This window comes from Pseudochaenichthys georgianus, chromosome 19 (genome assembly GCF_902827115.2).
Source record: "Pseudochaenichthys georgianus chromosome 19, fPseGeo1.2, whole genome shotgun sequence".
Lineage (NCBI taxonomy): Eukaryota > Metazoa > Chordata > Actinopteri > Perciformes > Channichthyidae > Pseudochaenichthys > Pseudochaenichthys georgianus.
This window is the reverse complement of record NC_047521.1, coordinates 6,726,471-6,740,626: the sequence shown is the minus strand read 5'-3', so window position 1 is coordinate 6,740,626 and position 14,156 is coordinate 6,726,471. Positions and strand designations below refer to the sequence as shown.

At 38.0% G+C, this 14,156-nt stretch overlaps 1 protein-coding gene across 1 annotated transcript in view; it reads right to left on the bottom strand.

Annotated features, from left to right (window-relative positions):
• The window catches only part of map2k6 (mitogen-activated protein kinase kinase 6), a 50,251-nt gene that overhangs the window by 8,023 nt on the left and 28,072 nt on the right, over window positions 1-14,156 (bottom strand). The window contains exons 4-10 of the mRNA XM_034107589.2: window positions 9,637-9,750; window positions 8,822-8,941; window positions 7,693-7,809; window positions 7,513-7,564; window positions 5,606-5,733; window positions 3,576-3,653; window positions 895-1,034 (exon numbers count right to left, since the gene is read on the bottom strand). Of these exons, the coding sequence (XP_033963480.1) occupies window positions 895-1,034; window positions 3,576-3,653; window positions 5,606-5,733; window positions 7,513-7,564; window positions 7,693-7,809; window positions 8,822-8,941; window positions 9,637-9,750 (749 nt within the window). The remainder of the gene's footprint in view (window positions 1-894; window positions 1,035-3,575; window positions 3,654-5,605; window positions 5,734-7,512; window positions 7,565-7,692; window positions 7,810-8,821; window positions 8,942-9,636; window positions 9,751-14,156) is intronic.

Below are 14,156 nucleotides of genomic sequence, written 5' to 3'. Positions count from 1 at the left end.
CCCCCCCAAAAAAGTTGTACAGTGAAGTACATGCTATGTTATAAAGCCGTGGAGGGCGGGAATTTATAAACCAAAGAGTAACCGCCCTTACGGGACGCTGTAATATGTAAAGCGAACGCACCCGCAAGGACACCTGGCCTCCTATTGGTTGAGGGATTTTGACAGGATTGTTGCACAAAAATTTCGACCGCTCACAGAACAAATCTGAGAGCAGAAATTTCACGAGCGCACAGAAACAGCCTGAGTGCGAGGAGAAGGTTTTAAGCTGGAACACAGGAAATCTGTAAGCAGCAATATATCTGATAGCAAGCGTACAGTTTGAGCAGAAGCAGGGCAAATCTAAGTGCAAGCAGGCACTATTTGAGTGCGAGGACAGGGTTTGAGGGAAAGAAATACATAAAGTATGCTCTCAAATTTAAATAGCACGCTCTTGAATAAAGATAGGGAATAACCCCCATAGATATACTCCTGTGGAGAAATGGTGTTCAAATTTGCTCAAAACACTGTTGATGTCGGGGGAAATAAATGTGTGTAATGCCACAAGATGAGTACCTGCATTGGAAAGTAAGGAATTACAGTTCAATAAAAATAATCACCAGGGGATTAAACCAGGCAGCAACAAACAAAATCAATTAGTGATTATGTGTAATTTGTGTTTCGCTCTGTATTGTGTTCAACCTCATTTTAAACTCACTGTTCTTATTTTCAATTTAAAAAAAATTAAGTACAGTATGGAAATTGTGTAAAAAAATGTAAGGCCAATCAGCTTCGTTCTACACACATTTCTATCTGATTAAATGAGCAGAGTGATTCTGCCGATCAGCCTTGTGTGTAAGATAAATGATATGAAACTGAATGTTTCCTGGAAAGACAAACTGAGAGAAAAGGTTGTACCACAGGGAGGAGAAGTCCACAAAGTCGGGGGAGAACTGTTCTGCAGGAAGCTGGGGCGAGGGTTCCTCCACCACCTGCTTCAGCTGCTGGAAGGGCGTGCCCCACGAGTCGTACGGGAAGCGCAGGATGGCGAGCTCGATCTGAAACAGAAATCCCTCTCACTGAGAACATGAGCCGTGCAAGAACAGCAGTATTCAGGTTTTTTGGTCTGAGCTTGTCAGGTTTGAAGGGAACATGAGAGATCTTACTATTCATCATAGTTAGTCAGTACAATTCTGACAAACCCTCCAATGACCCCACCTCTATAAATGAGAAACATATAGATACAAGATAACCAAAAAGGACTTCGATTTATTTTGTAAACAGTCAAAACAAATAAATGAACAAATACATTATTAAAGTGGAGATCAATTATTAAAATGTATTTATAATAATAAATTACAGTGTGTAATGGTGAATTAATTCTTACATTTTTGTATTGAGTAATTGACTACAATACCAATTAATTACAATTTTGATAATCCATTAAACTTTATTAGGTAATTTATCCGTCAAAAAATAAATACTTTCTAGTTCCAGCTTCTACGTGAGGATTTCACTGTTTTTTGCAGTGTATATATTTAGCACATTTGAACATTATTATATGCTTACCTTTAAACTTTGTGTGCTGTTTGGTTCTGTGGGACCCGTTTTCAGTGTTTACTAAAAGAACGTGTATGCAATTAAATTATTTTAAACTGCTTTATTTGAGGGCAGACCTCACATCCTCTAGGGGGGTCCGGGGCATGCACCCCCAGGAAGATCTTTTTTTTTTTAAATGTTGAAGTTCAATGCATCAATCTGGTGCACTTTGAGCACAAAATGAATGTATGGAAACAGCTCTCAACACTGATATGAAATGAAGCTGTATACTTTTCAATAATCCAAACATCTTTAGAATATGATCACAACCAATAACAACTCATTTAAACGTGTGTATTCTTATCTTATGTTACCTAGTTAGCATTCTTTCTTTCTATTTATGCATATTTTACTAATCACTCCCCTTTTAAACTGTTTTTTAACTGTCCTATAGTACACATTGGAACGATTTCTTACTTTATTTTTTACAACTATGACTGCTTAATAATAATAATAATAATAATAATAATAATAATAATAATAATAATAATAATAATAAGAAGAAATAAGAAACATATTTCGAAAAGTGGGGGGGGACAAACGGGATTTCGAAAAGTGGGGGGGACATGTCCCCCCTGTCCCTAGTGTAAATTACGCCGTGTGTGTGTGTGTGTGTGTGTGTGTGTGTGTGTGTGTGTGTGTGTGTGTGTGTGTGTGTGTGTGTGTGTGTGTGTGTGTGTGTGTGCGTCAAGTGCAATAAATAAATATGCAAGTTGCAACACACATTGAGGTTTCGTTTATGCATAGGGTAGAATATTTTAATTACATTTCCTTTTTTGTTTTGTGTATTTTTTACATTTTGGATTTGCTTGGCGAGCTATTTTAGAACATGCCCCGCGGGCGACTCACGTTGCCCCTGTGGGCGACTAAGTGCCCGCACCGTGTTGGCTACCCCTGATTTAGTGACATTTATCATTTTAAACACAATTATATACTCTTAGAATAAAACATTTGAATATCTTCACTTGTAGTATTCAGAAAAACGACAAGATAATGGTGTTCTAAAAATATGTCACACTGTTTATTTGAGTTTAGATTCTGGTTGTGTATTTCAGATATAATTGGAGACATGAATATTAGTTTGGACTTGCAACAAAGGAATACGCTAATTACTATAATCAGTTTTAAGCTTCCCTCAGTTATTAACCTATCAACTAAATCCAATGTGTTGGTATTTAGTTGTGTTAGCGTCTGTGGACTCACAGCATTCCTATATTTTCAGGATATTTCTATATGCAAGGTGAATTGATGTTTGTGTTATTTTAAATACCACTAATTTCATCATTTTTTGCCACATACAGTATGTGCTGTTTTTTTGATGGCCGTATTATTCAGGTTTCTAAAATCAGTCAGCATGTGAAACCACTCAGGGACTCACAATATATCTTACTGTTTTACCAAAGACCTTAATAATAATTCAAAATTCCTATAATAGTTATTTCACTATAAACTGTCAAGTGTCTCTTCTCAAGGAGTAACAGTTGCTCCAAAATCACCTTACGTGTATTTTATCCAATACACTTGTTTCTGTCTAGCCCAGTTTGGAAGATTTCTTGAAATTAAGACATACAAATCTTCAAATTACTCATAACACTGTTCACCCTGAAATCTGAACTCTTCTTTAACCTCTTTCATTTAAAAGCTCTTCTCCTCTGCCCACCAAATACTTAGCGCTCTTATTGCCATTCAAATGAGACTTGTGCTGGAACATTCTCTGCTAATAATCACTCTGAGGAGCAGAGAGGAGGTTAAATGATGGGGAATAGATTGCTGAATCCAAAATATTCTCGGTTCTGCGTTTGAAATGTGCAAATGCGAAGCTATAATTTAACAACTCGTTATAAAACGTCTAGACACTCCTGGAGCCATGCCTCATAGAACGAGATGTATCTATTATTATGAATAATTCCCACCCTTCACAGACTTTTATACATTTAGACAAACTAAGATGGAGGAAGAGATCAGAAAAGAGAAGTTAAAAGTCATTAAAGCTGATTTACCATGGTGATTCCCAGACTCCAGATGTCAGATTTAACGCTGTAGCCCTTCTGGTTGGTCTCGGGATTGATCCTCTCTGGCTGCGGGACAGAGGGGAGGAATGATGATGTCACGTATGGCAGTGGTTGTCAGGGACAACCTGCACGCTTCCCTGCCATCCTGACCTTCTTGTACACACACACAGACGGCGATGTTCCCTCAGCGCTAACCTGCCCTAAAAACCACTCAGCCAACCAGCAGCAGAGCGGGTTAAAATGTAACCCGGCTCAATAAGTGTGCGGGTAATAATGAGCAACCCAGTCTCATGGCATTTCGTGTTCACCAACACGATGTTCCCCTTTTGTTCGTGTTGCACAGCACGATTTTAAAAGCAATGTATTTCTACTGGTAATGTGTTACGTTTCGTGCCTGCAGCACGTCTTTTTCTCCGGTCGGGTCGTGGAAGACCGGAAGTTGTGTGGTTCATAAAAACATGTTCTTACTCAATATCAAGCCACAATTATTGCTTTTATTATAAATCGTATAATTTCTGACTTTTGTTGCCGTCTGTGAGGAAAATAAATGGGGCTCAGAGCGTCAGGATACTGAAATCTGTATTTTTTCAATCTTTTTTCCTTCTAATTTGTTATTCTTTTCAAAATAACACACTGTTATGGGCTCTATAAATAAAGAACTACGGCAGATCTGTAATATGTAATGCAGCTGAACCGTGTATTGCAATGCCGTTATGTGATGACTTTCAAAGAGAAAAGCAAGAACACTCGGAATTAAGTATTCTTTTATTCTTTTAAAATGTTTTCCGGATTTCATATCATATAAACACCAAATCCCAGCATGCATTGCGGCTAAAACATCCAATCAGCGAGCTTAAACCATAGCTGAGGATCTTGGGTAATCGCTCAAAATGCCTACGTCTGTTTCCGGTTATTTTTATTTTGAAATTCAGTTCCTGACGGACGCCAAAAAAGCCCGAGATTATGGAATTAAACCAATAAATAAAAGCAAGAATAATTGTGTGTTATTGGTGAGTAAATAACAGTGTGTTATTTTGAAAAGAATAACAAATTAGAAGGAAAAAAAGATTTAAAAAATACAGATTTCAGTATTCTGAGGCTCTGCGCCCCATTTATTTTCCTCACAGACGGCAACAAAAGTCCGAAATTATACGATTTAAAATAAAAGCAATAATTGTGGAATTGATATTGAGTAAGAACATGTTTTTATGAACCACACAGCTTCCGGTCTTCCACGACCCGACCGGAGAAAACTACGTGCTGCAGGCACGAAACACGTTACCAGTAGAAATACATTGCTTTTAAAATCGTGCTGTGCAACACGGAAAAAAGGGGAAATCGTGTTGGTGAACACGAATCAATAGATTAAAAATCGTGTTGGTGAACACGAAATGCCGTGAGACTGGGTTGGAATGAGAGACTGAGAGAGGGACGGTCTACTCATGAGGCTGGTCTCATTATTGAAAGGTGTTTGTGAACTTATGGAGTTTGTCCTCATGGTCAAATCCCACCACTGTTATGAAATCAAATCCTACTAAAATGTTCTTTACAACAAGTCATGGTTTTTTAAATGAACATTGAATCAACTAATTCATTATGATGTACTTTATAAAGACTGAATCAAAAGTCATTGATCTGTTATCTCATCCTTTACCAGCTTCAAAACTAGAATGATGAACACATTAATGCATGACAAACTATAAACCAGTTATATGTATTATTCCCAGAATGGCCCCTTTGGATCATGAGTACTTATGATCCAATATCCAGTATATCCAGTAGATCCAGTATATTTTGCTGCTAATACTTGTGTATTTTTACTTAAGTAGTATTTGTAATGCATGACTTTTACTTGTATCAGAGTATTTCTACACTGAATTATTATTACTTTGACTTAATATGAAATCAGCTGAAATCCACTCCAGGAAGCGATGCAGATTCAGCTGCTCATTTTGTGTTGGTAAAATGAGGCTTCAGATTTTCAGCTATAAAACATGTTTCGCTCTCTCTGTACTTACTGCCATGTAGGGTTTGCAACCGGCGTCCATGGTTTTGGCCACGGAGTCCACCAGGTAGCCGCTGATGCCGAAGTCGCACATCTTCACCTGGCCCTGCGTGTTGATCAGCACGTTGGAGGGCTTCACGTCTGCAACAACACGGCAAACAGAACACTTAGTTTGTGTGCTGCCACTTTTAAAGTCACTTCTAGTTGCATCACATTAAGCTGTGATGCAACAGGAGCCACACAGCGGTAATGGCGGGGCACAGAGGTGTGAAACAGGAAGCATTAACCTTTGAAGAAGCATCATTTTAACTTTAAACAACTTTAAACGACTTGGCTTCAATGAATGTGTTTTTGGTCTTTGCTGAACATGTTTAAATGATGCTGTACAGTTTATCGTTCCAGGTAGCCATATATATAATGTCCACCGGCGTAAGAGTGAACCCTCACTGTTTATTATGACCACAACTAACAACAAAAACTATTGCAAAATGCTGGCTACAGAGGAACCGTCCCTTTAACGGTACCTCCACACGGTTCCGTTGCGTGCTTCAACGGAGACGCTTCCCATTCACTTAGAATGGGGTGACGTCAAGCTTTGCCAAACTGCATTGTGGTTCCGCCGCGTTGCTTTGCCTCCGTTGCTCGCTTCGATAGTTGAGAAAAGTTCAACTTTTAACTTTTCAAGTGTCGAAAGGAAGCGCCAGCCAATCAAATCATATGCCAGTACAAGCGCTAGCCAATCAAACCGCGTGCTTGTGTGTCCGGGGCGGGAGATGAATGTGATTGGTTGTTGGTCGCACGCCAGACACGACACGCCCACCGGCAAGCTTCAACTTGACGGAACCGTGTGGATGATATGTTAGGCTCCGGAAAAATGGAATTGTTATAAATGTTTCAAGTTGTCGTCTGACCTCTTTTATATTCATTGTGAACTACCTGTGCATTTATTTACCTTTTATGAGAAACAAAATAAACTCTGCCTTCAAAGTAATGTTACCTTAGTGTTGGAGGATTATAAAGTTTAAAAGCAAAAGGTATGAGCAGAGGTGTAAAGTTTAAGGGAATTGTACTTTACTTGAGTATTTCACATGTTTGCTACTTTTATTGCACCACATGTATTTAATACCTTTATTTACTTTACAGATCTGGATGAATGATGTGAAATATAATCAAGTGTTAAATCAGACTTTAGTTCCACCTGGAGTAAATTCACAAGCTACCCTGCAGTCTACAAAGTACTTCAGACTAGCTGCACCTTTACCAGCTTTGAGAACACTTTCATGATCAATCATTATAAAACATATCATATATATTATTCTGAAATGCACCAATCTGCACAACGACTACTTTTGGTACTTTAAGTATATTCAGATTATACTTGAGTAACATTTTGAATGCAGGACTTTTACTTGTAACAAAGTAATCCTACTCTATGGTACTTCTACGTTTACTTAAGTACAAGATCTGAGTACTTCTCCCACTTCTGTCAGTGATTGACGTCAGTCATACTACATTCAATCCACTTTTTATACAAATATATAAATGCAGCTTTTAATGGAAATTAATTTGAAGTCTGTAGTACTGAAAGTCAAAATGATAATGTAAATAATGCAGGCTTTGATGTCCATGGTAATGGATGAAATGACTCATGCAAAGAGGCTGCTAATTTTAGCATCATGTGAAAAAGAATGGAAAGCAATGGCTGCCTGAAAGATCAGATAAAAGACTTTCATAATTATATAACGCAGCAGCATTTGTGACTTTATGCTAATGGCGTAAAACATGACTGACGAGATCCTTTAATGAGAGCTGGATGGAGTAACGAAAGGGAAGAAAGCCTCTCATGCAGCGGCGTGTTCATGCATATCAGAAGTGGATATGGACATTAAGAGCTTTAATGGCTCTCCACTCGGCTCTTACCTCTGTGTATGACTTGCAGATTGCTGTGCAGATGCTCCAAAGCTTTTACTATCTGTAATAACAAAGCTCATTAATAAGCAAATGAGAGTTAGACAACAATTATGTGTCATTAAGCTGAGCATTCACAGGAAGTCAGTCATTTTGAATTGTGCTGCTCAGAGTGATTTGAGTGGAACCCACGGAGACGGCGATCTTTCCCAGGATGTCCTCGGGGATGCTCATTCCCTTCTCGATCACCTGCTTGTAGAACTTGTCCAGGGAGGTGTCCATCAGCTCCATGCAGATCCAGACATCGCCCTGCCGACACACGAGGAGGACAGAGATGAGGAAAACACAACACCAGGATGCGTTCCAGACAGACGGACAGGAAGACACAGAGTTTCCAGTGTTTATAGTCACGGCGAGGAAATCCTGAACATCCACTCACTGCTGCAGGAAGTAGTCTGCATCCTTCACAGGTATTCAAAGATCTGGACTAAAGACACCTTTTTTAATTTAAATATTTGAATATTTTACAGTTTCTTCATCATTTATATATATTTATATATTTTTTTTACATATTTTTTTATTTTACTTTTAGAATCTTGTTGTATTTTTTATTCTTGTTTTCTTTCTTTTAATTATCTAACATGTTTGTCTTTTTTAAAGCTAAAACCAAAAAATAGAATTTTAAAAAGAATAAAACATATACATATTTAAAAAAAAAATGCTGTGCACTTAAAATAACACAACATACTGTGAGGAAAAACAGAACAAAACACTTTCTGGTTGCTAAATAAATAATATATTTTTTAAACGTTCCTTAACAAATATGACATTTTTTTCCTACGAAACTAAATTGTCTGCTAACAAGAGAGGTCAGACTTATTTTCTAAATGCATACTTAAATACAAATAAATTATTCAAATCAGAACCTAACAGAGAAAAAAGATATGAACGTGTGCAACTAAGGTTAAAGGTCAGATGTATTGAGGTTTGGAACACAGCCCTATGGTGTGTCCTCAGGGCAACTGTGGCTGCGAGGGAGTGCGGTCGTCTTTCAACCAGAAGGTTGTGGGTGCGATCCCAGCCCATGCAGTCAACATGTCGAAGTATCCTTGGGCAAGATACTTAACCCTGAGTTGCTCCCGATGGCATGGCCAACGGTGTGTGAATGTGTGTGAATGTAGGTACGCTCACATGACATGAGGGGTCTTAAAGACTGGATAAAGCGCTATATAAGTACAGTCCATTTACCATTCCTCTAATCAGACGAGTTGTCTCCTACAGGAGAAACCTTCTAAATGTTTCCATCTCTACAGCAGGTTACCTCTCTGAAGAGCGCTCCGTAGAAGGTGACGGTGTAGTAACAGTCCACGGTCCTCATGGAGATGTCCAGATCCATGAGCAGCCTCTTCTGCTCCTGAGTGTTCACGGTGGCCCGGATCCGCTGAGGACAGGAAGTACAATGGTTCAGAACCACAAGGGCATCTACTGTGTGTCAATGCTTTGTTTGTTCTTCATTTTACAACATATATCTTCCTCCAGGTACGTTCCTGTTTCTTTTGCATATTTGTTAATTTACCAGAGTCTGTAATTCTGATGTAAGTTAATATTAATGCACAATGTGATTTGATGTGAAATGCGATTTTGTGCCAAACAGGGTTGGTCATTCAGCGCGAACAGCTTATTTGTCTAATAACCAAAAATCCAGATGTCCCAAGACCAACATCCTTTTAACAGTTAGATATTTAGTTAAACAACCATGAATTTATAAAGTATATGTTGTAAAAATGTGGCAAAAAAAGAAAGAAAGGTAAACAAATTACCGTTTCTGGCAGACAACCATAATGCTGACAGGGGACTTTGAATAAAATAATGATTTTTTTATAAGATTATTAGAGATAATATAGGTACACAAGTTAACAAAATATATAACTAGGTCAAGTCCTTTTCAGACATTTGTATGCGGGAAGGTACACATTATAAATGTAGTTCCTGCATGTTTGTTGGTGAAAGCCCCTGAGACAAATGTGTTTGCTGATATTGGGCTAAATTAATCAAATTTAATTTAAATATTCTTTCATTGATATACCACCTGAAGTGTGAAAGCATGGGGGCTTGTTGAAATGCAGGGACCCTCACCTTCACAGCCATGATCAGGCCACTGGGCACGTGCCTCATCTTCTCCACCACGCCGTACGCCCCCCGGCCCAGCTCGCAGATCTGCTCCAGGTCATCGGCCTTCACCTCGAAGTTCTGCAGACACCACAGAGGAACAAGGCCGCGTGAGAGGGGAATATAAACACTAAAGAAATATAAAAAATAAAAAATGAACGAGGCTTTGATTAAAGAGCAACCCTGTCTCCTAAAAATTACGTTCCCACAGAACTAAACTGCATTCTCAATTACGTTTAGCTAGAAACGTATTTTCTCCCACGTTACGTTTGTTATGAACGTATCTTAAATACGTTTATTTTCTACATATCTTTGCCATTTATTGTCTTGCTTATAATAATGATAATAGTTATTTATAAATATCATTTTAGAGCACACATTTGAAATCGAGAATCGGGCTCGATATATGGTTAAATTAAAATCAGTAGGCGAGAAATTTCGCCAGCTCTCATGAGCGAGGCAGAAAATAATAGTTTTAACATGCCAAAAAGCTGCTGTGTCGTTTATTGCACCTCAAACATTAAAACAAATCCAGAGTTACGTGTTGCTGTACTTCCTCTAAGAAGAAAGGACAGTAACAGAAGATCTCTGTGGCTTCAGGCTTGATCGTCGTTCAAATGACAGCGTTGGTTTCCCCAAAAGTGGGCTGTAAAGTGACGTAGATTTTACTCTCATCTATTATTCAAAACCATTCTATTTATTCTAACGTACACGCCAGTTACATGCCAGTGTTTTATCTTTTTATTTATTTGTTTTTATTTTAAATCGTATAATGTCGGACTTTTTTTCCCGTCTGTGAGGAAAATAAATGGCTCAGAGCCCATAGAATACTGAAATCTGTATTTTTTAAAATATTTTCCTTCTAATTTGTTATTCTTTTCTAAATAACACACTGTTATTTACTCAACAATAACACACAATTATCCTTGTTTTTATTTATTCATTTAATTCTATAATCTTGGGCTTTTTAGCCGTAAATAAAGTCACCGGAAACAGACGGGACATTTCGAGCGATACACACCACAAACCCACCAAACTGATTACCCAAGATCCTCAGCTTGAAGCTTGTTGATTGGATGTTTTAGCCGCAATGCGTGCTGGTATATGGTGTTAATAAGATATGATATCCGACAACGAAAAATAAAATACCTAATGCAGGGTGTTCTTGCTTTTCTCTTTGGAAGTCATCACATAACGGCATTGTAATACACGGTTCGGCTGCATTAAATATTACACATCTGCCGTAGTTCTTTATTTATAGAGCCCTGATGAGAAGACTTCTGGACAAACAGGAGAACTGCTGCCAAAACTGAATACTTGACGTGGATCATAAATATATCAACAATTAAACAACATCTTCAATTTATTTTGCCAAGATACATCTCCTTGCAGTATCAATAGTAATTCGGCTGACTTTTATATTTGATCCTATTGGTATATAGGTTATATTTACACCATAACGGTGCACAGCTGATAGAAAAGGACTTGTAGTTTAAAAGATAGTTCAGTAAAGATATTACTGATTTTCTTTGAATATCAGAATGTAAATACTGAGTTGAGAGAATAGTCAGGGGATTTGGGTGATGGGAGACACATCTATGGAATCACAATTTCAATAGCTTACCATTACATGACGGATAATGCCTTTCTGTCTGTGATGTTTTACAAATCAGATATTAATGTGTAGAAGTAAAACAAGAGAATAGTATAGCAATATCCTGTAAAATTATGTAAAAACATGAATAAAACTACACATCTTCAGATGTTATACATACATAAGTGTCTACACTAATAATACAAAGTTATTATTAGTATGCTGTGTGTACCTTGTGTGCACCGCCTAGTGGTGAAAGCATGTTATTGAATTACTTGTATTGAATAATGTTATTTGATTAAAACAATATTAAGAGTACATACTTTCATAGGGGGAAAGTAGAAGGTCAATGATATAAATATTATATAGAATATAAAAAGTCAAGAAGATACTAAGTGATCTCTACAATAAAACAGTTTAGTGCCGGATGTACACAGATATTAATAGGAGGATGTGCAAAACAGAAAAACGAATTAACCTTTATTAACACAACAGAATACTTTAGGTTAAGGTCTTCTTTTAAACAAGAAAAAAGCTTTGGGGGTATCTATCTACAGATGAATATTAAGCCTGACAAAGTACTTAACGTCTAAAATATTGCTTTCCTACAATGTTAACTATGTTGAAGCACTTATTTTTAACTGACATTATACACATTAATTATACTCTTATTGAAGATTATTATCATCTGATATTTAAGAAGTGTGTTACATTTCAAATGGCAGAAAGTCTTGTTGCAATTTCCAGATATTAAAAGAGGTCCCTTGAGTTTCTCTGGTAATTATCAATAGTAGCAGTTAAGTGAATACTGTTCAAACAAAACCTGTGTTTGTGTTTTATATTGATTTCTCTGTTTTATCCTTTCATAAATGTGAGGACTAAAATGGCTATAAACATTCTGGGCTGGTTGGAGTAAACAGGGTTGTATTGCTCTGTGGGGGAGGTGTAGGTATGCAGGACAGGGAGCTAGGTGGATGAGAGTATATTCTGCTTAAGATCTCTAGCATGTCATGTTTCAGGGAAGTCTACATATCTTGAATAGTATATGTGTGGGTTTAATTACTTTGTATTAATAATAAGCAGTCTGTGTAACCAGAAGTTGGAGATATGAGAGATTAAATCTTTGTGTTATCTTTGTGAGCAAGGGAATATCCTTTAGACACAACCGAGGTCTCTGGAATGTGGGGGGATGTGTGCGTGGAGGCTGCAGAAATATGAGACAGCGAATGCCAGAGGTGTTTGTTTTGCTTCAAACTGAGACTGTTTGCGGGTCCTTTGCTGGCACGAGCGGATTCACGTTTGCATCTCCCAATGAGATGACCTGAAAAGAGGACCAGTTTGACCCCACCCCTTCCTGTTTGTGTTGGTATGAAAGCCTGTTCAGCCTTTTGTTCGCTCTCTCTTCTCGCGCTGTCCAGACCGAAGGGTCGAAGCAGCACGTGAACTAGGGCAGGAGTAGGCCTACTCCTTACATTACGGATATGATTTTATATGGTATGGTAATGTATTATATTGTATTGCATTATTACCTTTTATAATTAAAACAGATTATTGTTTAACCCTCGTCCTGGTTGTTTTGAGTGTTCCTTCTTTTAAAGCAAACTCATAGAATCGGCGCGGAGAAGTGAAACCTACTCCTTCAAATGGTGACCCCGACGTGATGACGTCATGACGTGGTGACGTGAGGACATGCCGACGTGGTGACGTCATGAGTGTTTTTTTTTGAGGAAACACTAGCAGCCAGCGGACGGAGGGAGATGCTGGAATAATATTTGACAACTATGGATCCAACTGAAAGGTAAAACGGACGCCTGTTTCTATCGAAGGTCTGTAATTGGCTCAAGCTAAATGTTAGAGTTGTCAAAGATATTTCCAGGTGTCATTTACGGTAAAGAATGCAATGCATATTTTAGCATAGGTAGGTAACAAACTAACTAATAAGATTAATAAAGCAACGGTTAGGAACCTCGTGGATTTTTCAGAATCGCACGACTGACTCGTTAGCTACACGTGAAGCGATGAGGAGTGTAAGATGAAGGTGAAAGGCCCCGTGGGTTTTTTCAGAAATCAAGACGGCTAGCCCATCGGGGAAGTTCAGTGGTTTCCTAAAAAAGATTCCATCCAGAACAAAACAGAATAATGCTTTCCAGTCACATATGACCTGCAGTTGTATTATATGTAAACAAATCCAAGGGGAGATACGCACATTTCAAAAAGCCATTTTGAAACTAACGTAATCTTGTTCTCTTGTTCTGTGGGGTTAATCTAGAAGGCTAAACGTGACGATAAAGGATTCTGTTGACCTGGGTTTCGGCTCCATGAGAATGTCACATCGCTGAAAATCTGTGTCGAAGCGCGTTCTAAGGTCGCATTATCTGTTGAAATAAATATCGCACCATAAAGCTGGATAGACTGTACGGGGAATAATTTTCTGTGAATAATTACGAATAGATAAGGGAGAAAAGTCAGATAAAGAAATGCGAAGTCATGCTGGAAGGATACCATGGGTTCGAGAAAGCCCCCCTTTTTCTTCACAGCTTTGCTCTAATTGCTGTGCAGCAGCCCGGAGTGTGACTGCTTGTGCTTCTTCTCAAAAATGCCTAGAAAATGGCTGCTGAGCGTTGAATTTAAAAAAAGGAGTGAATAACATTGAAAATTAATAGATCAATGTGTCGTAGATATTCAAATAAATAAGAAACATTGCATTGTGAATTCCGTGGTATTCGTCATTTACTGAGAATTTTACTTATATTTCAGAGGAATTAATTGCATACAGTAACGTTGAGGGAAAGTAAGAATAGGTTTTGCTGAGTATATGAAGTACATGCAGGTTAAAGTTTGATTCAAATTGAACATAATAATGGATTATTCCACCTAGATTGGACATGGAGAG